At 40.1% G+C, this 23,612-nt stretch overlaps 1 protein-coding gene across 1 annotated transcript; it reads right to left on the bottom strand.

Annotated features, from left to right (window-relative positions):
• Positions 1-19,749: 19,749 nt before the first annotated feature.
• Positions 19,750-21,852, bottom strand: LOC149839589 (protein CUP-SHAPED COTYLEDON 1-like). The gene is made up of 3 exons (XM_090004178.1): positions 21,442-21,852; positions 20,476-20,759; positions 19,750-20,396 (listed from the first exon to the last, which is right to left on the bottom strand). Exons 1-3 carry the CDS (start codon positions 21,614-21,616, stop codon positions 19,872-19,874), a joined length of 984 nt encoding a protein of 327 aa, XP_089860304.1. The 5' UTR covers positions 21,617-21,852; the 3' UTR covers positions 19,750-19,871.
• Between the last annotated feature and the right edge of the window lie 1,760 nt (positions 21,853-23,612).

Genomic DNA, 23,612 nt, shown 5'->3' with positions numbered 1-23,612 from the left:
ACAACATGAAGCCCCAATTTCGTAGAAAGATAGAAACCAAGTCTTATACTGCGATTTCCAACCAAAAAAAACACGTCAAGTAACAGAAATTGGAAAAAAAACTCAAGAATCAAATCCAGCAATCCAACCCAATTAGGTCAAAACCAACATCATCCACACCGGGTATTTGTTGTTTTTCAGTCTCATTGCTTTTTCCTTCGTTTTTTCCTTTCAACATTCAGTCACCATTTGCCATTTTTTTTTGTTTCTTTTGCTTTAGGCGCAAGAACTAATTGCTTCCCCATTGAACTCAAATTGAATCTTCCCTCAAGCATGGTTTATCTTTCTTAGTCGTAACAGTTAACCAACACATTGTACTCTTTGTTCTACTGAAATCAATGGTGAAATACACTGGTTGAATGTCATCTTGGAGGTGAAAACTGATTCGTAAGGCCAGCTTGAAATGGTATGCAGTTTTCGTCAAATGAGAAATAAGTCACAACACCAAAAGTTATGGCAGAAGAGGAAGGTCAACCACTAGCACTAGTAATTGAGAAGATCAACTTTCAACCATCATCAAAGGAGGATGCACATTCGCTATCACCTCTAAAAACTTTACCGTATCTATTTTAAAGAATTGTAACATTTATTTATTTTGATAATTATCAAAAATTTTGCGGGTTTTACAATTTCATTGACAAGGGTAAAGATCAGTTGGTTTGCAAACTAAAGAAGAACTTGTATGGATTGAAGCAAACACTGAGATTGTTCTCTTGCGACTTACATTGTACAGTTGCACTTAGAGTCTGTTTTGCTTTTGTTGAGTCTGATGTAAGTTGCCCGGTTCAGGTGAATCAATACCCCGAAGGGGTAGCCCGTATACTTGAACTGTAATAGCCTGCGGGCAAAAATGTGAATGAAGTAAATGCGTTGAGCTTTCTTTTGTTCACCCTCGTTGTGATTGCTTCTTGTGATTGCAATTTCTCTCCCTCAATTCTCTCTTGCTCTCTTGCACTCTGATTACAAGCTTCCGCCACCGGCAAGCGAGCTGACAAGTAGGCTTGCGGCGGTGAGGAGGGACCGTCGTGCCGCGTTGGCCCATTGAAGGAAATAGGCCCGTGACAAGTGGTACCAGAGCCCGTTCTCGTACTGGAGAAGGGACTCCGGAGTCGGTGTCGATAGACACGCCGACATGTTGTGATTTGTGAGCAAAACATCGTGGTGAATTATCAAAACTTGCGCAACACCAAAGGCAAGGCAGTTGCCGAAGCTGAGGAGATGGGTTCACCTTGGGGCCAAGAAGAGTTGGCTGCAACTATTAACAAGCTGGTGGAAGAGGTGACTTCGCATGAGGAAGTGATTTCACGTGCATGTGAATCATTCAATGGACTGAATGATGTGGTGGCGAGTCTGCAAGAGCAAGTAACCTTATTAATGGGGCAGGTCACTTCGTTGACGACTACAGTGGCCGATTTGCAAACTGAAGTAGGGGAGCTTCAGTTGAAGAACCGTACATTGCAGCAGACGGTGACCCTAAATGGCAGAAATGGTGAGAGGCCATCAAGGATTGATGTGCCAAGACCCGCAAAATTCAATGGTTCTCGTGACAGCAAGGCCATTGAGAACTTCTTGTTCAAGTAGAAGACTACTTGGATATCCAGAATGTGACCCTTGAAGATCTGAGAATTAGGGTTGCAACGACCTTACTTGATGGAGATGTTATCGCTTGGTGGAGGCAGATGCACAATGACATGGAGAGGGGTCAATGTGTGATAGACACCTTTGATGACTTCAAAATGGAGTTGTGTAACTACTTTATGCCAAGAAATACGCAGAGACAGGCATACCGGATGGTTCGTGAGCTCAAACACTCTGGTTCATTGCAAGACTGTATCAGAACGTTCCAGAAGCTTATGCTGGAGTTACCCAACATGCGAGAAGACGATATGCTCAACTGGTTCATTGTGGGACTTCAGCCATGGACACAGTCTGAAGTGGAAAGAAGCAACCTCCGTATTTTGGAAGATGCATATGTGGCGGCCGAGCGCTTAGTTGACACTCAGCATAAGCCTTTCACCCCATCAACCAAAGTCGGGAAGAAGTCTGACCACAGAGGCAAGAAGGGTGAGCAGCGCAATGATAACGGTGAGGCGTTAACACATCATCAATCCAAAAAGAAACAGAACTTCACAAAGCATAACAATAGCAACAAGGGTGCGGTTGTGACATGTTGGTTTTGCGGTGATAGACATATCATCAGGCAGTGCCCAAAGCGCCTCATAAAGGACAACGGGCAAGCCAATGTTGCACAAGAAAAAATGCAGCGATACTGAATGCAGTGACACTGAAGCAATGCAACCAAGGATGGGGGCCATGCGATCGATTAACGCAGCTAGAAGTTGCGGAACTAAGAACATGCAGGTCAGTAAGGAACTTATGTACTTGAAAGTTATTATGAATGAAAAGTCTACTTCAGTAATGATAGACTTTGGGGCCACACACAACTTTGTCTTGCGGGAAAAGGCAGAACAGTTGGGCTTGAAGCCTAGGCCAAAGCAGAGGACCATCAAAACAGTCAACTCTGAGGCCAAGCTCATCCTTGGCGAAGCAAGAGACGTGGCTATTCAAGTGGAGAGTTGGGTCGGCAAAGCCAACTTCTCTGTGGTGCCCCTAGACGACTTCAAGATGATTTTGGGTATGGAGTTTCTGCGAAGCCAAAATGCTATGATGCTGCCAAAATTTAACACGTTGACGATCATGGGGTCAGACCTATCTCACACATTGCAGTGCCTTACGTACAAAGGCAAGTCTTCGGTGTTATCGTCAATGCAGCTGAAGAATGGTGTCAAGCATGGGGAGTAGATATTCTTTGTGACAATGCGCGCAGAAAAATGGAAGGTAGAAGCAGCAGTGCCGCCGACCCTAGCCTCACTATTGGAGGAGTTTCGGGGGGTGATGCCTCCGGAATTGCCAAAGCGTCTTCCGCCAAGACATGAGGTCGACCACAAGATTGAGTTGACCCCGGGAGCGAAGCCTCCCGCAATGGTTCCATACCATATGGGGCCAGTTGAACTGAAGGAGCTGCGCAGGCAACTAGACGAGATGTTGGACGCAGGCATTGTTCGTCCATCAAAAGCCCCATTTGGTGCCCCAGTCCTTTTCCAGATGAAACGTGATGGCTCCAAACGGTTATGTGTGGATTACCGTGCTTTGAACAAGGTCACGGTGAAGAACAAGTACCCATTGTCATTGATAACAGACTTGTTCAATCAGCTAGGTAGTGCCCATATCTTTTTCAAGCTAGATTTGCGATCGGGTTACTGGCAACTGAGGATTGCTGAAGGTGATGAGCTGAAGACAACTTGCATCACCCACTATGGTGCTTACGAATTCTTAGTAATGGCATTCGGGCTGATAAATGCTCCAGCCACGTTCATGACTTTAATGAATCAGATCTTCTACCCTTACTTAGACAAGTTCGTGGTAGTCTATCTGGATGACATTGTGGTTTACAGCAGCAACATGGAGGAACATGTCGGGCACTTGTGAACAATGTTTCAGGTGCTGAAGGAGAATGACCTCTGTGTCAAACGAGAGAAGTGTTTTTTCAGGCAGGAGGAGATTAACTTCCTTAGCCACGTTGTGGGGCGTGGTGTGCTGCATATGGATGGGCAGAAGATAAGGGCCATCCAGGAATGGGTTCCGCCAAGCAAAGTGCCAGAATTGCGATCATTCTTCGGTTTGGCAAACTATTATCGGTGTTTCATCGAAGGCTATTCCCTCATTATTGCACCCCTCACAGATTTGTTAAAGAAGAATCGGGTATGGCTCTGGACAGGAGCGAGCCAAGATGCCTTCGATGGCTTGAAGAAAGCCTTAGTGAGGGAGCCAATGCTGCGACTGTCTGATCATTCAAGATCCTTTGAAGTCCACACGGATGCCTCAGACTTTGCCATTGGCGGAGTTATTATGCAAGATGGCCATCCGATCACATATGAGAGTCACAAGTTGAAAGATGCAGAAAGGCGTTACACAGTGCATGAACGTGAGATGACCACCATTGTTTATTGCTTCAAGACCTGGCGGCACTACCTCTTGGGTGCTAAGTTCGTCGTCAAGACGAACAATGTAGCCACAAGCTATTTTCAGACGCAGAAGAAGTTAACGCCTAAACAAGCTCGATGGCAGATGTTTTGGCTAAGTTCGGCTTTGCTTTGGAGTACAAGGTTGAAAAGACCAATGTTGTGGCGGATTCCCTGAGTCGTAGGGCTGAACTGGCAGTTGCGCGTGCAGAGCTTTTTGAAGTGCACTTGGAGGGTGCATTGCTTAGCTGCATCCACAAAGGTACGCAGCAGGATCCGACTGCACAACACCTTGTTTCTCTGGCGCAGGCATGGAAGACTCGGCAATTTGGGCTACAGGATGACCTTCTCGTAACAAAAGGGGGACGCATCTTCATGCTGCGGTGGGGAAGCCTTCACCGAGAACTACTTAAGGAGTGTCATGATACACTATGGGCCGACCATCCTGGTCAAGAGCAGACCTTAGCACTCCTTGAGCGCGACTACTATTGGCCGCAGATGAGAGACGACGTTGAGGGGTATGTGCAGACATGCCTCATCTGCCAGCAAGATAATGGGACAAACCACAAGGTTGCCGGTCTCCTTGAGCCTCTACCAATTCCAGAACGTCCTTGGGATAGCATCTCCATGGACTTTATCGTTAGTCTGCCAAAGGTAGAGGGCCTCAATTCTATTTTGGTTGTGGTGGATCGTTTCTCAAAGTGTGCCGCATTCATCTCAGCTTCTAAGAAGTCCCCTACAGAGTTATTCGTAAAGCATGTGGTGAAGCACTAGGGCATACCAAAGAGCATTGTGAGTGATCGCGATGCTCGCTTTACGAGCAAGTTCTAGCGTGAAGTATTTTAGCTACTTGGCTCTAATTTGTTGTTTTCAACAAGCTTTCATCCGCAGACAGATGGATAGATAAAGCGCATCAACGAAATACTTGAGTAGTACCTTAGGCACTTTGTTAGTGCCAATCAGGAAAATTGGGTGAAGCTCCTTGATGTGACACAGTTTTGTTACAATATGCAGAAGAGCGAGTCTTCAAGCCACAGCCCATTTGAGATAGCCACGGAGCAGCAACCACTGACCCTGCACACTCTTGCCGCACAAGAAAAGGGAAGGTCATCCTTCGCCTATCAGTTTTTTTGCAACTGACATGAACAAAATAAGTTAGCGAAGGCATTCTTACACAAGGCGGCAAAGATAATGAAGAACTGGGCGGACAAGCATCGTCGGCCCGCGAGGTTCCAAGTTGGAGACCAAGTGTTGGTGAAGCTATATCCTGGTCGTACAAGCATTATCTGCGGGCGACACCGCGTACTGCTCAGAAAGTATGAAAGACCCTTCACTATCATAAAGAAGGTGGGAAAACTGGCATATAAGCTGGAGTTGCCTCCAGACTTCAAGGTGCACCCAGTGTTTCACGTGTGCAACCTCAAGCAGTTCCATTCGGATGATGGAGACCCGAAACACAGTGTGCCACAGCGTGCTCCTGTTATGCAAAGGGCCCCAGCAATACAACAGGCCGAAAAGCACCTCAGCTAGATCCTTCGCCACAAAGTCAACTATGTGGGAGAGACAAAGAAATACTTGGTGTAGTGGGAGGAAATAGCGAACCAACGTGGAAGCCTGCATTCCAAATGAACAACCGCTACCCGGCTGAAGTCAGAGCATACCACGAAACATATGGCGCCGAGGACGACGGATGATTTGAAGGGGGGAGCATGTTCCCTTGCGACTTACATTGTACAGTTGCGCTTAGAGTCTGTTTTACTTTTGTTGAGTCTGATGTAAGCTGCCCAGTTCAAGTGAATCAATACCTCGAAGGGGTAGCCCATATACTTGAATTGTAATAGCCTGCGGGCAAAATTGTGAACGAAGTAAATGTGTTGAGTTTTCTTTTGTTCACCCTCATTGTGATTGCTTCTTGTGATTGCAATTTCTCTCCCTCAATTCTCTCTTGCCCTCTTGCACTCTGATTACAAGCTTCTGCGACCGGGAAGTGAGCTAACAAGTAGGTTTGCGGCGGTGAGGAGGGATCGTCGCATCGCGCTGGCCCATTGAAGAAAATAGGCCCGTGACAGAGATAGTGGTACAAAAATTTTGATTCTTTTATGACTGAGCATGGGTATTCAAGAACCACTACAGATCATTATGTGTTTATGAAAAAAAATTCAGATGGTAATTTTACCATTCTCTTGCTTTACGTTGATGATATGCTAATTGTAGGCCAAGACATAAGCAAGATTGACAAGTTGAAGTTAGAACTGAGTAAGTCCTTTGCCATGAAGGACTTAGGTCCAGCAAGACAAATTCTTGGGATGAGAATTGTTTGTGACAGATCACATGGGCTAATCTGGTTATCACAAGAGAGTTTTATTAAAAAGGTTCTTGAGAGGTTCAATATGGACAAAGCAAAGCTTGTTAATTGTCCACTTGCAGGCCATTTCAAACTTAGCTCAAGTCAATATCCTACAAGTGATGAAGAAAAAAATGAGATACAGAAAATTCTCTATGCTTCAGCAGTTGGTTCTTTGATGTATGCCATGGTTTGTACTCGACCAGATATTGCTCATGCAGTTGGGGTTGTTAGTCGAATTCTGTCAAATTCGGAGAAAGAACATTGAGCAGCAGTGAAATGGATTCTAAGGTATCTTCAGGGCACTTCAAAGATGAGTTTGTGTTTTGGAAAATGTGAGTTTATTCTTGATGGGTTCACAGATGCTGATATGGCTGGTGATGTCGATAGTAGGAAATCTACTTCTGGTTATTTGATTACTTTTGCAGGGAGAGCAGTTTTATGGCAATCAAGATTACAGAAATGTGTAGCTCTCTCCAACACAGAAGCTGAGTTCATCGCCATCACAGAAGCAAGCAAGGAATTACTATGGCTGAAGAAATTTTTATAAGAATTAGGCTTAAAACAAGAAAGGTATGTTCTTTATTGTGATAGTCAGAGTGCAATCCACTTGAGCAAGGATTCCTCTTTTCATTCAAGATCGAAACATATTGATGTTAGATACCATTGGATTTGTGATGTCTTGAATGATAAACTGTTGCAACTTGAGAAAGTTCACACTGATGATAATACTTCAGATATGTTGACTAAGGCATTACCTAAGGACAAGCATGAGAAGTGTTGACTCTTGGCAGGAATGGTCGAGGCCTCCACATAAGTCGAGAGGGGGAGAATTGTTGGGTTTCTTTCTTTAGTGGGGCCCATTCACATGCTGAAATTGTTTTTTGATTGACTGACATTAATGACAGTCATCAATACAGTCATGTGCCTTTATCACTTGAAGGATTTTCTAGGATACGACCTTGGAGGTCACTACGGTTGTTCATATTCCCTCTATTTATTAAATGCTATTGTTGTCAACTCTTTAAAGAGGGAGTATGGACTGTGTGCGCATACAGCCATTGCAAGCAAAGCAACTATGTAATTTGTTTTTCTATAGTAGTGCAAAGGTTTTTAGCAGGTAGCAGAGCCGTGTCGTGTGTGTGCCTTGTTCTGTTGTAGAGCAGAGAGCATATTTTGTTGTGTGCCGTGTGTGCATGCCTTTTTAATAGGAGCAGCATAGTGTTATTCAGAAGGCAGCAGTGTGCGTGTTTTCTGTAGGAGTGTAGTACAAGAGGTTCTGCTAGCAAGGAGTGCTTCTTCACTTCTTTTGGACTGCTTCAGTTGGTGAGTTCTTCAGAACATTCAGTGAGGTCTTTCCTCTTATTTTCCGTTACACCTTTGTGTGTTTGTAAGGCTTATGCTTTTTGGTATTTGTAATCTCTTGGTTGATAATAGTGGAAGGTGTTGACCTATCAATCGCCGTGGACATACCTCAGTTTGAGGGAACCACATAAATCTTGTGTGCCTCTTTATTTTTTGTTGTCTAATTTACATTGCTTCTATTGATTTATACTTGGAGAAATGCATTTTTCTCAACAACTTGTAATTTTACATTTTGATTATTCAATGAAGCTTTTTTGGTATCTTCATATCCCTAGTAGACAGCTTGATGCAGATGGTTGAAAAAAAATTGATGTCTTGGATATTTCAACCATCATGAAGTCGATCATTAGTTGTTCCCAATGATTTTCAGAATTGCGTTTGTTTTTGTTTTGTTTCTTTTCTTTCTATTACTGGATTTATAGTTATCTATGATGGTGAAACTTGTTGGTTTAGCATTGGACAAATGTTTCCATCAATCATGAGCTCTAAAATAGAAGTGGAAGTTGAGTGAATGATGCTCTTTCTTTGTCAAAATTGGTTGAAAGTAAACACATTTTTTGTTGTTGTTGAATGTCCCATGTTTTTATTGGAAGTTGCCTTTGTGAATCAATTGAACTCTTTTTGTCTTATTTGTCAAAGGTGCTAAGCGAAGCCTAGAAGGTGAGCCCCTAAAATGATTAGGCAAAGCCTAGGTGGGGCCTAGGCAATACCCCAAATAAATAAAAAATAAAAAACATGCAAAATATGTAAACAAACTAGTAAAATTAATAACAAACATGTATACAATATAAAATCAATTAACAATAAGCAATAGACAAATAATAACATTGTCGTCAAAAATTATAAAATAATTATATTACATAACCTGCTTAAAAAAATTAAGAATAAATTAGCAATTGAATAAACAAACCATACAACTAACAATGTGAATGAACAATATAAAAAAAATAAAATCATGTATACAAAAAAATTAACAACAACAATAGACATAATACAACCAATAGACAAATAATAAGAAGAAATAAATAATTAAATAAACAAACCATGACGCAATTGATAACTTGCTCAAAAAAATTAATAATAAATAAGCAATTGAATAACTAAACTATACAACTAACAATGTGAATAAACAATATACAAAAAACAAAATCATGTATACAAAAAAATTAACAACAGATAAGAAAAGGAAACCATGCAACTGATAACTTGCTCAATGCAAATAAAAGGCAAGTAGGCAACTATATAATTTAAATACAATTAAAGCCTTAACAATATTAAATTCACATCCAAGACATATTAAAATGTCACAAGTCAATAGCTAAAGTATTGAGAGTTCATGACAACTAAAAACATTACATTTAACCAATGTCTTATCACTACAAGAAAAACGTGGATTAGCGACGGATTAACGATGGATAGCATTTGTCGCATAATCTTGGTCGCTAATTAGCGATAGAACTTATTCGTCGCTACTTTCGTCGCTAAGTTGCGACAGATTAGTGACGAACATGATCCATTGCGAGTATGTCGTTATTTTAAATTAGCGACGAATAATATTCATCCTGAGTTTGTCGCTATTTAAATTAGCGACGAATATTATCCGTCGCTAAATTTTTTAAAAAAAATATGCTCCCTGTCGGCGGTATTCTGACAACAATAGGCCAGACTTGTACCACACCACACATGCGTTGCACCTGAGCGGCTCGGCCCGCCACTGCGGGGTCTTTTGCACAGAACCGACATGCTCTCTTGCGTGCTCTCCGATGCACTCTTCGGTGCGCTTTCCAGCGCCCTCTCGACCTGGCTCCCTACTTTTTTGTCTCGGTCGGCCATTGCGGGGTCTTTTGCACAACGCAAGAGAGTGCACCTCTAAACTGGTGCACTTTCATGCACTCTCTATGATGCCCTCTAGACCTTCGCCCCAGCCCGCCACTATGGGGTGTTCTGCACAATGCAGTGGTTGCACCTCTGAACTGGTGCGCTCTTCGATGCCCTCCCGACATGGTTCCCTCGCTTGTCCATCGACCTGAAACCATAACCCCCAACAGAATCGTTAGGCCAGCAACGGAAAGCCACGCTCGGAAAAGAAAACGACTTACCGAACCGGAGAGGTCGGGCCAGCCTGGTCTTTCAGCGTCGGCGGGCGACTCTGACTCCTCTTCTTCCTCGCGTTCCTCCGCCACGAAGTCGTCATCGTTCAAGAAGTCATCAGTTTAAATTTTGAATGGGGAGAGAGGGAAAATTTTACACCTTAGATGGGACGGTTTAAATAAAAAATTAGTGACGGAATTAGCGAGGGAATTTTTTCGTCTCTAATCCGTCCCTAATTAGCGTCATATTAGAGAGGGAAAAATTCTCTCGCTAATTAGCAACAGATTAGCTACAGAATAATTTCCTCGCTAATTTCGTTGCTAATTAACATTTTTCTTGTAGTGTTTGGTGATGAAAAATTTTGTCGTTAATTCGTTGCTCATTAGTTACAGAATTACGAGGGGGATATTTTCGTCGCTAATTTTGTAAATATTTTGAATGTTAGCAATGGATAGTTTTCTCTCGCTAATCTGTCGCACATTTGCGACGGAAAAAATCGGTCGTAAATGTTCATCGCTAATCCACATTTTTCTTGTAGTGTATCTGCTAACCTTCATCTCTAAACTATAAAGATTTTAAAACTAAACTATCTTCTAGAGCTTATTTGCCACACCTTAGGACAATATTTTCTCAATGTTGCATCCAACCGTCGTGCGATGATTTCTTTATCTTGGGCTATTTGTTGGTCAAGTGGGTCATCATCATTATCATCTTCATAATTTGGAACAATAGTTGGAAGTCCTTTGCATTTTTGTAAAATTCTTCTTCTTTGAATTTTTTTCAGTTTCACAATAACATTAGTACGAAAAGTGATAGGAAGGACATAGATGTACATTTTGATGAAGACCCGCAATATGTTCCTTAAATTTATGCCATCCACCACCTCCAATAATAGAACCACAAAACACACATCTCAATTTTAACCCTCTATTATCAACGCTAATGCAGCATTGCCATGCATGATCATATGGTGAAGAAGACATCAAAAAATCTAAAATAAAACACGACAAAAAATTAAAACATAACCAATTATATAACTTAAAAAAATAGTCAAATAGATAACTCATACGCTTATAGATTATATATGAATTAGTACACAAATATGTATATATATAATTATATATAATATAAACATAGAATATTATAAATTTATAATATATGTTTATGATTATATATATAGATATATATTTACACAGAAAACATATATGTGTGTGTGCAACTGTGCATCAGAATCAAAGGCCCAACCCATCAAGAGATAACACTAAATGCAAATAAGACAATGCAAAAATCATTCTATAAATATATCTTTATATATACAATGCATATTCGTTTTCACAAAAAAAATAGCCAACAATAAATTCATAAGCAGAAAAACACAGCTAACTGATAGTTCTAAGCGTGTAAGAGCAATTAAAATAAAAAAATCAAATAAGACATAAAACACATCTAAGAACCATAATACAAGAATAAATCATCTATGTAGTACATACAAACAATAAATGAAAAGAATGAAATAAACTAATACAGTCAAATAAAACTATAAAAAATCTAGCACAAACACATAAAATAAATCAAATGAAGGAAATAATAGAAAAATATAAGAACAAATCAAGCATAAAATACCTAAAAATGCAAAGGGTAGTAATATAATACAGAGAGGAGGTGGGAGAGACAAGAGACAGAGACCGAAAGGGGAGATGAGAGGAGTGAGAGAGGCGAGATACCAAGACCAAGAGAGAGAGAGAGAGAGAGAGGCAGCGAGGAGACGAGAGGAGCAAGAGAGATGAGATATAGAGGAGCCATAGAGATGAGAGACAAAGACCAAGAAAAAGAGAGAGAGAGAGAGACTGAGAGAGGTACTTGTTATCTTCTTCTTCTACCCTAACAAGAGAGGAGAGAAAAAAGGAAAAAAGTTTTCTCTTTTCTCATTTTTATAAGTCAACGAAAAAAAATGGACCTACCTAGGCTTAAGCCTTGGCAGTCCAAACCTAGGTGCTGCCTAAGCCAGCTAGGCGGCACCTAGATGCTAAAATAGGGCCTCACCACCCAGACCTGGTCGCCCAAGTGGTGGGGCTATGCCTACCTCGCCTAGGCAATGCCTAGACTCAACCTTTGACAACTAAGGGCAGAAACACTCGCACACCTAAAGAGAGAGAGAGTCAATAAAAATTAGAACCCACGAAACCATTTTGGGGGTTTGGGGTTTTCTAGAGGGAATGAAAAGAAGGGAGGGAGCCCTCCGGCGAAAACATTTCACGAAGGTCTTCACTGGCACACTTTTGCAGTGCACCAGTAAACAAGAAAATTATTGGCGCACTGCTTGTGTTAGCCAGAAAAAAACAAATTTTCAGCCTAAAAAAATTGAGTCTTCAATTACGCACTTTTACAGGGTGCCAGAAATTTTTTCGTTACATAATTTCACATTTTCACTGGAGATAAGCGAAATAGCACCAATGAAAAGGTACTTTAACTGGTAAGCAGGTTATATGTCCCCCCGAACAGGGCCGGTACTCCATCTCATGTTCGGGTGTTCCCAGTAAATCTGTTATTTCTTGTAGTGTGACGCTCTCTTTTTTTACTGTTTGAGCCTGGATGGGTTCACCACTTAAGGCTTACTACACACAAGTGCTCGTGAGAACTCGAAAAAGAATGAAAAAAAAATTCTAGCTGAGAATTTGAACTCTTAATCTCATTACACCCTGCCATTTCGGAGGGAATGATCGGATCTTGTACCAATAGGCGGATCCCATCACTTGTAAACAGAGGCATTATAAAGAAAATCTTTTGTAAAAAACTTTTAAAATCAATAAAAATTTTCTTGTTTGTGAAATCTTGCATCAACAGCACCTAGAATTTTCAACTCAGTTGCATGGACAGGTCACCATGACCAAATATCACCTATATATATATATATGGAAAATTATCTGTACAAATCATTATACGTGTGAAGTTGGTATCAACTATGTATTTCTAGTGTTTTTTTTTTTCAAATTCAATCTTGCAGATATATTGGGCATGGTTAGTTTATTAGGAATCAACACTTTGAATTTTTTTTTTTTATGATAGTCCAAGGAAAAACCCCATCACCCGTTGCTGCACTCTGGTTGATAAAACCCTTGAGGTCTCTCCTGGCCACCAGTGGGCTTGATTATTCCATGATGAGTCTTCTAATTTGGTTTTAGGTTTCTTTTCGAAAAAAAAAAATGGAAGTGTAGGCAGAGTTTGACAAGGGCGGTTGAATAATTGATGAGCATTAGGAAACTGCCAATTGAAGGCTCATAATGGTGTGGCATGTTGTTCAACTCAAGCGTCCACAAGAGCGTTCCAGTTTGTGCACATACAGGTCAACTGTGTTAAAGATAGAGATGACAACGATGATGACGATACCACAGTAAATTGCTCATTACAGCCCTTTTAATATTCTTTCAACCAATCCATGTTAATGCTTTCTTCCAAAGCACAGCTAGTTTTGTATATGCTATGATGACCTCTGAAAATCTTATTCCAAGCTTCGTTTGCACGGCCCCGCTTAAAAGCTAGCAGCAGTTGTGGGAAATTTTTAAATAAGCACCAGACATTGTGGTCTAATTCGTATGCACACCTACTTTTTGGAGCTTTTCATCCCCCCCCCCCCCCCAAAAAAAAAGTTTGTTACAATTAAGCAAATGTCCGCCCACTCATTAGCTGAAATTACTCTTTAACCCTTAATGTGAGGATTCATGAACGTTAAACCTCTTCAAAGTCAGTCTGACCTTGGATGCATTGGGTATGTTTGGTTGCATCTCATGTGATTTGAAATCACGTGATATGGAATCAAATGTGATTTGAAGTCATATGATATGGCATCACACATATTCTACATTGTGATTTGGAATCACATGAGAGTCACTTCAAGAGCATGTTTGGTTAGATCACATGAGAATCACACTATCATTTGAATGAGAGTGATTCACACGTGGCCCCAAATCTCATGCTCAACCAAACAAAAAAGAAAAATGGATGATGTGAGAAACCGGTTTCTCCCCAACAGTGAGATTTGATTTGAAATCTCACATTAAACTTGTGATTTTGAATAGTAGCTTAGGCCGGGCTCGCTGGATGTGATTTAGTTTTTTTTTTTGTTGTTGTTTTGCAGCCAACCGGCCGAATGGCGGCATGAGTGGAGCTCACCAGAGTACCACCTCCATCCAGCCACCATGTATTTTCCGTGACCAAAACAAGGCATCATGCCAGATAACACAAGTTTCAGTTTTTCTAATTTTGTTCCTATTTTTATGTTTTTTTGAGAGTTCATTCCTCACATTAAACAAACACGGGAATTTGAATCACATGAGATTCAAAATTGCATGATTTTGAATCTCATGAGGTTTCAAATCTCACGTGATTTATTTTCACTTTTGAAAAACACAACCAAACATACCCCCGGATTCTAAAGTGGAAAACACCAAAATTAACTTCTCATTTGGGGGAAGCAAGTTTTTCACCCACTTTCCAAATTGATTTCTCCTTATAAAGATTTGAAACAAAGTAAAGAAAGCAACACATAATGAGGCATGATTTAACGTGGTTTGGTCAGGATTGACCTATGTCCACGAAGACCCTAATCTCTCTCTTAACACATTGGAGAGGAGGGGTCAATCCTTGTTTATATAGATTTAGTTACAAGGAGAACCAAACTGTCTTGGAACTCTATCCCCAGCTAATCTTTTAGAGTTCTTTAGGTATTAAGATTTACGAGAAAACTATACTATTAATTAGTCTCTTATTAGATTTTTCTAGATAATTCTTGATCCTACTTGATGAATCTTGACCACTCATCTTGGAGCACTTCTTGATCATATGGGAGTCTTCCTAGCCATATGTCACCTTGGACTTGAACTCTTCTTGATTCTTGATCTTCTTGAACTCTTCTTGATCATATGGGAGTCTTCATAGCCTCACGTCACCTTAGATTGATCGTAGTTAATAGTTTGTCATTACCAAGTTAATGTTTTCAATTGATATGGCTATCCGCCGTAGTTAATGCTATCCTCATTTACTACGGTTATATTCGCTATGGCTTAGCCGTAGTTAAATCTTCTTTACTATGACCTTTTTAGCATTAATTACAGTCAGCGGACATAGTTAATAGTACAAAATTTTGTAGTGTCATGATCTTGATCATACAAGATTGTGGACTTTTGATCTTGATTTACACGTCTTCACACACCCCCTCAAACTAATCTCCACGAGATTGAGCTTGTTCCTTAAACAATTAAACTTTGGACCTGGAAGAGGCTTAGTTAATATATCTACTACTTGTTCTTGAGACAATATAAATTAAACTTTATTTCACCATTGGAAACCTTCTCTCGAACAAAATAATAATCAATTTGAATATATTTTGTTCGAGCATGAAATATTGGATTAGCAGCCAGGTACGTAACACCAAGATTATCACACATAGAAAAACCCAATTCTTTTACCAACTGATTAAGCCATGTCAATTCAGATATAGCCACTGCAATAGCTTTGTATTCAGCTTCAATACTAGATTTGGTTATGGTACATTGTTTTGATTAACTCTATGACACAAAATTAAAACCAATATATGTTAGATATCAGCATATAGACGTATGATCATCAAGGCAACTTGCCCAACCAACATCAAAAAAAGCAAATAATTAAAAGGAGAAGGATTTCTTAATCTACAGTCCAACATTGATAGTTTTATTTAAATAACACAATATCCTTTTAATATGAGCCAAATGATCTCGGGTTGGCTCATGCATAAATTAACAAGCCTTATTGATAGAATAAGCAATATCTGGTCTAGTAAAAGTAACATATCAAAGAGCACCCACAATATTTCTGTATTGAGTATCATTCTCAAAGAGTTGACCCTCATATGTAGATAAGACCACATTTGGAGCCGTTGGAGTCACCACAGGTTTACAGTCTGTCATACATGTCTTCACCAAAAGATCTAAAATATATTTCCTTTGACATAACATAATACCTCGCCATTCATGAATAACTTCAACTCTAAGAAAATAATATAAGGTACTCAGATCTTTAATAGAAAATTTATACCCAAAATCATGAAGATATATAATCAAGATCAAGAGTCCACAATCTTGTGTAGTCAAGATCAAGATAAAGAAGAGTTCAAGAAGATCAAGGTTCAAGACCAAGGTGACGTGTGGCCAGGAAGACTCTCATATGATCAAGAAGTCCTCTAAGATGAGTGATCAAGATTGATCAAGTAGGATCAAGAATCATCTAGAAAAATCTAATAGTGGACTAATTAAGAGTCTTGTTTTCTTATTTAATGTCATTGTTGTAAATGCTTTTGGAATATCATAACATATTCCTGCAGTATGGTTTTTAGGTCCACAAAACTGAAACATGACTTACCCATCTTTTTTATTAGATTCACACATAAAAGACCTGTACTGACTTTGAGTCTCTTGAACCGTTATTTTGAGAATTCTGAAAGAATTGATTGGAATGTCCAACCCTCTTTTTCTACCACCATGATTGCCACGACTATGATCACGCCCTCTTTGGAAAAAAAATAGTGGCATTGGATTGAGATTGTTGAGGGAACCTGAAATTTAGTAACGGAAGCCTCTTCTCTTGATTTAACAAGAGATCATAGAGTTCAAAAACTTAGGAAGCCCTTGAACATGGAAAGTAGTAATAGAGGTAATGGAACTTTCATATTTCCGATTTAACCCATTCAGGGTAAATTGAACCAAATCTACATCAAAAATTGGTTCATCAATATTACATAGGGAGTTTGCCAAAAACTTAACATGATTCAAATATTCAAACATACTCTTTTCTTCCTTTCTCACATTTTGGAGATCACGTTTTAGCTGAAGGATTCTAATGCTTGATTGTGAAGCATGAAATTTTTTTAGACTAATCCAAGCTTCTCTTGCAGAAGGGACTTGAATAATTTGTCACAAAACAAATTGAGTGATTGTGGCTTTGATCTAACTTAAGGCAAGTTGTTCAACTCTTTTTCATGACATAAACTTAGGATTGGATTTTACCTATTCTCCTTCAGTGATAAAATGATTGGGTGTTGGGCATGAACCATCCATAAACTTTATTAAATCTTGACTAATAATAACCGACTTAATTTGAGAATAACACATAGGGTAATTGTCCCTGTTCAACTTCATAGAAATCAGGGATGAAAACATTCCATTGAACTACAACACTAGTAGCCATGTGAGATTAATTAAAGGAGATGCCATTTGAGCAAACGAATCAGACCGCACCACACATGCCAAATAAGATGTGATCTGATACCATGTAAAGATTTGAAAAGAAATCAACAAACTCATACAATGAGACACGGTTTAACGTGGTTAGGTTAGGATTGACCTATCTCCACGAAAACCCTAATCTCTCTCTCTTAACACATTGGAGAGGAGGGGTTGTTGGCTTAGGACTCTATCCCCGGCTAATCTCTTAGAGACCTTTAGGTATTGAAATTTACAAGAAAACAAGACTCTTAATTAGTCTCTCATTAGATTTTTCTAGATGATTCTTGATCCTACTTGATGAATCTTGATCACTCATCTTGGAGGACTTCTTGACCGTATGGGAGTCTTCCTGGCCACACGTCACCTTGGACTTAAACTCTTCTTGAACCTTGATCTTCTTGATCTTGACCATACAAGATTGTTGACTCTTGATCTTGATTACATGTCTTCACACTCCTCACTTTTATTTTGTTTCACTCGATTCTTATTCACTTTCCACTCACTTTCCTTTCATTCTTTGTTCACTTTTTCTTTGTTTTTGTGTTTTTTACGTTATTATTTTCTTCATTTTTTGTTTTCTTTTCACTCATTTTTTTTTTCATTTTCTTCATGTTTTCTTTTTCATTTTTAATACGCTTCCACAATCGCTTCTAAAATAAATCCCCCTTCACGCATCACTTCCCTTATGCACTTTGGTTCCTCGTAACTATGTTTTAAACAAAAAAGAGAAAAGAGAAGAGAGAGAGAGAGGGACCTGATGCCAATGGAGATGTTGGATGGAGTTGTTTTGAGAAATACAATAGAGAAGGCACAAGTTGGGAAGAGGGAAAAAATGGTATTGATAGGGTTTTTCATTTGGGAAACATGTATCTCAAAATTACATGGATAGATTGGACATTTTAATAGAAAAGTAACAGGAGGTTTTCATTGTAACCAATCTGGGTATCATTTGCTTAACTTTGGTGATCAATTGAACCAACCAAGTGGCTCGTGCGAGTCACCAAAAATGCTGGCAAGTCTGTGTTGACTGTGTACCAGGCTACCAACCGCCAGCGTGAGGTGTGAATAAAGCTTTGTTTGGGAACGGGTTGTTGAGATGGGAGTAGGGATGGCAGTGGACCGAGGGACAACGGGCCCTGCCCTGCCTCTCCCCGTTTGGACCGGGGATGAAGGTTAAAATCTATCCCCGGGAGGGGATGAACTAAAGCTTTCCCCCTGCTCTGCTCCATCCCCGCCTTGCACTGCCCCGCCCTGTCCCCAATCCTTTAAAGGATGACTATAGACTGAGGAGAAACGGGGCCCGCCCCCCTCGCCCTCGTTTGGACCGGGTATGGGTGGAGGTTAAAATCCATTCCCGTGCGAGGATGGAGGCAGGAATGGAGGTTCGAATTTTGAGATGGGGCCCGGGGAGGTTCCAATTTTGAGATGGGGCCCGGGTGGTGACCTTGTCCGCAGCCCCTTCCCCTGCCCCGGTCCACTGCCATCCCTAGACCGGAGTTTATTCCCTTTCCTCTTTCCAATTTGTACCAAATCTTGGAATTGACGACTACCACCTCCTATAGACTGTGCTACCGCCATAGTGACAAAAGTTAAAAATGGTAAAAAAATTGTTTTTTAAAACCTTTTTTTTAGGCAAAATATTGGCAATAAAAAACTAAATGAAAAATATAAAAAATATTAATAAAATTTATTTAAAAATAAAAACACATGGTTTTTCATGATAAATAGTCATTTAAAACGTAAATAGCACGTTTAAATTGTGGTATTTATGTTTTTTCATAAATCTTATGATATTTTTAAAATCTCACGAGAAATTACCGTTTTAAACTTTCAAACAATTTCTCGCCATATTATCGCAATATTTGCTACCACTATTCCAAATGCCTAAATCACTCTCAGATAACCAGTTTCACAACAGAGCCTTGTAAAAATGGCTGCAGTGCATGGTTTGCGGGCCCGGAACAATCGGAAGGAATTAATCCATCACCACTGATTCTGTAGCATCAGACATACGTACAAACTAAACAGTCCGACTAAGCTTAGTCTAGTCAAGACAACCTTCGGTGGATTGGGACAAGATGAACTCCAAGTTTTTGGAGGATGGGATCAGGCGATTCGACAAAGCACAATGTTTTAGTGTTTTGATATCACCACGGCACGGATCAATCACCACCATTCATTGTGCAGGCAGTGTGGCCCACCAAAAGTGCCGATATCTTCAAATCCAATGGTAGTGATTTGAGTCATGGAGGGTGATGATTTCAAACACAAAAATTAGTGTTTTGTCAAATCATCTGATCCGTCAGGTTCAAAACCTAATGGTATGTTTAATAACTGGTAGGGGCGGCTTGCCTTTCTAAAAAAAATAGTTTCAAACAACTTTTTCAAATAAAAACTCACACAAATCTACTGTCCGTTAGAAGGAGAAAAAAAGGGTAAATTCGTGATTTTTTCTTTTAAACGCAACAAGCCAAGTAGAAATTATCCATCAAGTCAATGAGAAAATCTCCCAAGGATTAAAAACCACGCAATCGTCTCCAAATTATTGTCATTCTAAAGGGCTGAAGTGAAGAGAATACCAACTTGAATGGAAACATTCTCTCAAAATTCTCCTCATTCAAATTCAGAAATTCAGCTGTGTGTGCATTTCAAACGAGAAGAGAGAGAGAGAGAGAGAGAGCATGTTACTCTCGTACAGGTACAGCACAAAGCAAAACAAAGATGGTAATGATCATCAATCATCATTGGCCATCATGGAAACCCCAAACACTGGAGCTCTGCAGATTTGTAGTCTTTAATATCCATCCCAGCTAGCCTCGCCATTGCTGAGGGCTGCAGAGCAGAAAGAAAACGGCCTCCATTCTCCAGGTAGAAACCAACTGCAGGGCACGAGGGGTTTGAAGCAGAGCCACCATCACCATGCATGCCAGGAAGCACAAACGGGACCCCATTAATGCCATAGCTAGCGCTGTATCCAATCGATGGAAATGAGGAAATGGGTACTACACCGTTTTGTCTCTGATAACCGCTCTGGGCTTGAAGACTACCCATGTGAGGGTTCATGTAGTCAGAATTACCATCAGTAAGGTTGGTGGTGGCTGTGGAGAAGCAGGGCACATGCTCCCTTGTATCTTCTTGAATTTTGGGGACCAATGGAGGCAAAAGACCAAGATATAAGGAATCCCCCGCAGCCACAGCTGTTGTGTTCTTCCCACCACTAAAGCCAGAAGAAGAAGAAGAAGACTTCTGAAAGACACGGCAGATCACCCATTCATCCTGCAATATCAGAGGATTATGATAGTTGGGGTTGGGGAAGGAGAGGGGATGAACATGGAGTCAGTGGTTCAGGGATTACCTTGGCAGTTTTGGAGAGATGGTGGTAGGAGAGCTTTCCTTCTAGGCGGTACTCATGCATGACCCAGTTGCTCTTCTCCCCTTTCGGAGCTCTGCCTCTGTAAAAGACCAGGGTTTTCTTCATGCCAACAAGGGCAGAGCTTGAGGGGCTGAAGATCTCTCTGTCTTTGCCAGTGGCCTTCCAATAACCTGACTCCGTGGCTCTGTTGGTTCTGAGGCCAGTTGGGTATTTCCTATCACGTAAGCTAAAGAAGTACCACTCCTTTTCACCCATTTTTGCTTTCTCTGCGGCAAACAGAAAAAGGCACCATGAATAAGAAGAGCCCCAAAACCCCTCGCCGCCCGCCATGGCAACGGAGGTGTAAGAAATTTAAGAGAGAACATACTTTTAAGGAAGACCCTAGAGAAAGGATTTCTTTTTTTTTTCCTTTTCCTTGCATGTCTACAGACAACCCTGTTACCAGAGCCAAAAAGAGAGAGAGATGTTTTATTATAAACCATTTTTGTGGTAAAGCAAAAAACTCAACTAATGAGTTTGAGGGCGCTAAATCATGTATTAAGAAATAAAAATTGACGACGCATGTTGTAATCTACCATCCCCCACTTTTTAAAACCCCAACTACACAGCTCAAATAATCATAATTAATAATATCAACATACAATGGTCACACCTCTCTCTCTCTCTCTCTCTCTCTCTCTCTCTCTCTCTCTCTCTCTCTCTCACACACACACACACACACACAGACAGAGATGTCAACGAGCCCCCTTTGTATTAAAACATAAGCAGGTAACCATCAAATCAAACAACCACTTCTCCTAACGCAAAGCAGAACAAGACCTAACAGCCATCAAAAGACTTTTTTTTTTATGTCAAGAACAGAGAAAACAAAAGCTTTTCCTTTGTGTAGAGGGGTAGCAAAGCTAGATGTGGGGAGGTGAGAAAGGGGTTGGTTGAACTCAAACTCACCAGGAAGATTCCAAGGTTCGCACTTGTTGAGATCAACCTCTGCAATGACTCTCCCCGCGAAGCTCCTGTCCAACACCTTCTTCACCAGATAATAAGTAACAAGCTCCTCATCAGTTGGGTGAAACCGGAAACCAGGCGGTAGAATCGGTGTCTCACCCGCTGTCATCATCATCATCGCCACACACAGGAACACAAAGGAAGACAAAATCAAAGGGTGGGGATGGCTTGGCTCTGGGAGCTTCACTCTATATGCTTCTCGGGAGGGTAGGGAGGTGAGATGTTTGACTTGATATAAGATTTTGGCAGTGTGCGTGCACTCATGAAATATGAGATGTCTCAGACTGCTGCTGCAGACGGTGAAATGATGGTGAGGATGATCTTCTGCACACCTGCAAGATAGCTCACTGACGTAGTCTGCAGGAAGAGCAGTCGTTTGGAGAGAGAATAAAATTTTTGGGAGAGAGAGCATGACATAGCAAAACAGAATTGCACTATGCACGGTAATATATAAGCCCGTTCTGAGAGAGAGAGAGAGAGAGAGAGATGATGCGTGTATAAGTGGGCAAAGAGGATAGAGACGTTGAAAAAAGAAAGGAAAAACGTTGTTTTACCTCCAACCTTTAATGGGATGATGACTGAACACAGAATTATTCCTAACTTAATGACTTTTTTATTCCTTCGAGTTACATTTCTACAGTCGTACTTGCTGTTAATCAAGTGTTCTTTTTTCTATGATAATAATAATTATTGTTATTATGACTATGAGGCATTCTAACTTGGCATGGTGAATGAAACCAGTTCTCTCTTGTCCTTAGCCTTTGCATGACAGGCAAGTTTTTGAAGATGACCCCCCACATCCAGAGCTTAACGGAAGCATGATTAAAGGTCTAAGATACCCTCAAGATGATCAACGCCATGCCCCTTTTATCTCATGCAACATTTCTTGCATATAACCATCAAATGAAACATTATTTTCGTCCTCTCACTGATCATCATACAATCAAACGACCTCTCTCTGCTTGCCAGCTTTTGGAAAAACGGAGAAAGCAGATTCTCCCTTTTCTATGCTTTTAGGTCATTGTGCATTGTATTTTATTATTATTAACATTAGCTAAGATGAGTTTAACCGTTTTCTGCACCATTTCTTTACCACGTGGCTCATTGTCACTGGTTCAAGAGACGTACCAAACAATTCACTCTCCGGCCACGTGTCGTGATTATCCTAAAAGCGTCACTTTTTTGGGTTTTTTTTTTTCTTCAAATCTTCCACCATAGATAAAAACAAAATTCAGCCATGGTGATGGTATTGAGATAGGGGTTTCAATGGGCCGGGTTTGACCAGACCCCGACCAATACCAAACCTTAAAGGGGCATGGTTTGGTGATAAAAGAGTTCGATTAGAATTCGGTTATGAGCTGAAAGGTTCGATTAATAAATGGAGTGGGTTATGGTTTGTGAAATTTTATACCAGACTCATAATCGACAATAGTTTTGACAAAGATATGATATTTTTCAATGTAAAAAGGATAAAAAAAACTTTATTTTATCAAGTATGATTGGGTTTGGTTCATGTAATCCTTATAGGATTTGAGTATGATTTTTCTTATGATGAATCCAATTGGAACTAAGTTCGGAATTGATATCAACAACTCAAATCAGGTCTAGGTCTAGTGGTTTTAGATGGGTTCTAACCAAAATCGACCTATTGTGTACTACCTCAAATTCACCTTTGAAAATACATGATTTTTTTTAAAGAAGTGAATGACACCATGACTAATCTATGATCTTGTTCTAACCAGACTAAGCACTAGGGGTCCAGTTTATGCACAAGTGCTAGCGTTTAATAGCCCACTAAAATTGAGTTCTAGAAATAGATACAAAAAACAAGAACCCTTTGTCAAAAATAGACATATAACTTTTTAAATAAATACGAAAAACAACTTACGGATATGGGGTCCATCACAGATTGACTTTCCAATACACTAACCATTCATATCAAATCATATTTGAAATGAAATAGTTCAAAACATAATTAAACTTAACAAATTCTAACTTTAAGTATACAAGTTTAAATTTAAATTCATCTCAAATGTTTAGAATCTAGCCACCAATTCATAAATATCGACACTCCTATCTAGACAGTTTTACCATCATGTTGCTCAGTTAAGCCT

Source organism: Nuphar pumila, chromosome 4 (genome assembly GCF_984573655.1).
Source record: "Nuphar pumila chromosome 4, dmNupPumi1.hap1.1, whole genome shotgun sequence".
Classification (NCBI taxonomy): domain Eukaryota; kingdom Viridiplantae; phylum Streptophyta; class Magnoliopsida; order Nymphaeales; family Nymphaeaceae; genus Nuphar; species Nuphar pumila.
Note: the sequence above shows the minus strand (reverse complement) of the source record. Positions and strands in the feature narration are given on the sequence as shown.

Excerpts from the sequence above, each read along its gene's own strand:
- LOC149839589 (XM_090004178.1), bottom strand. The coding sequence starts at position 21,616 with ATGATGATGATGACAGCGGGTGAGACACCGATTCTACCGCCTGGTTTC. Across the intron at positions 20,760-21,441 it reads CGAACCTTGGAATCTTCCTG|AGAAAGCAAAAATGGGTGAA; the intron begins GTGAGTTTGAGT and ends TGTTTGCCGCAG. Across the intron at positions 20,397-20,475 it reads ATCTCTCCAAAACTGCCAAG|GATGAATGGGTGATCTGCCG; the intron begins GTAATCCCTGAA and ends CTGATATTGCAG.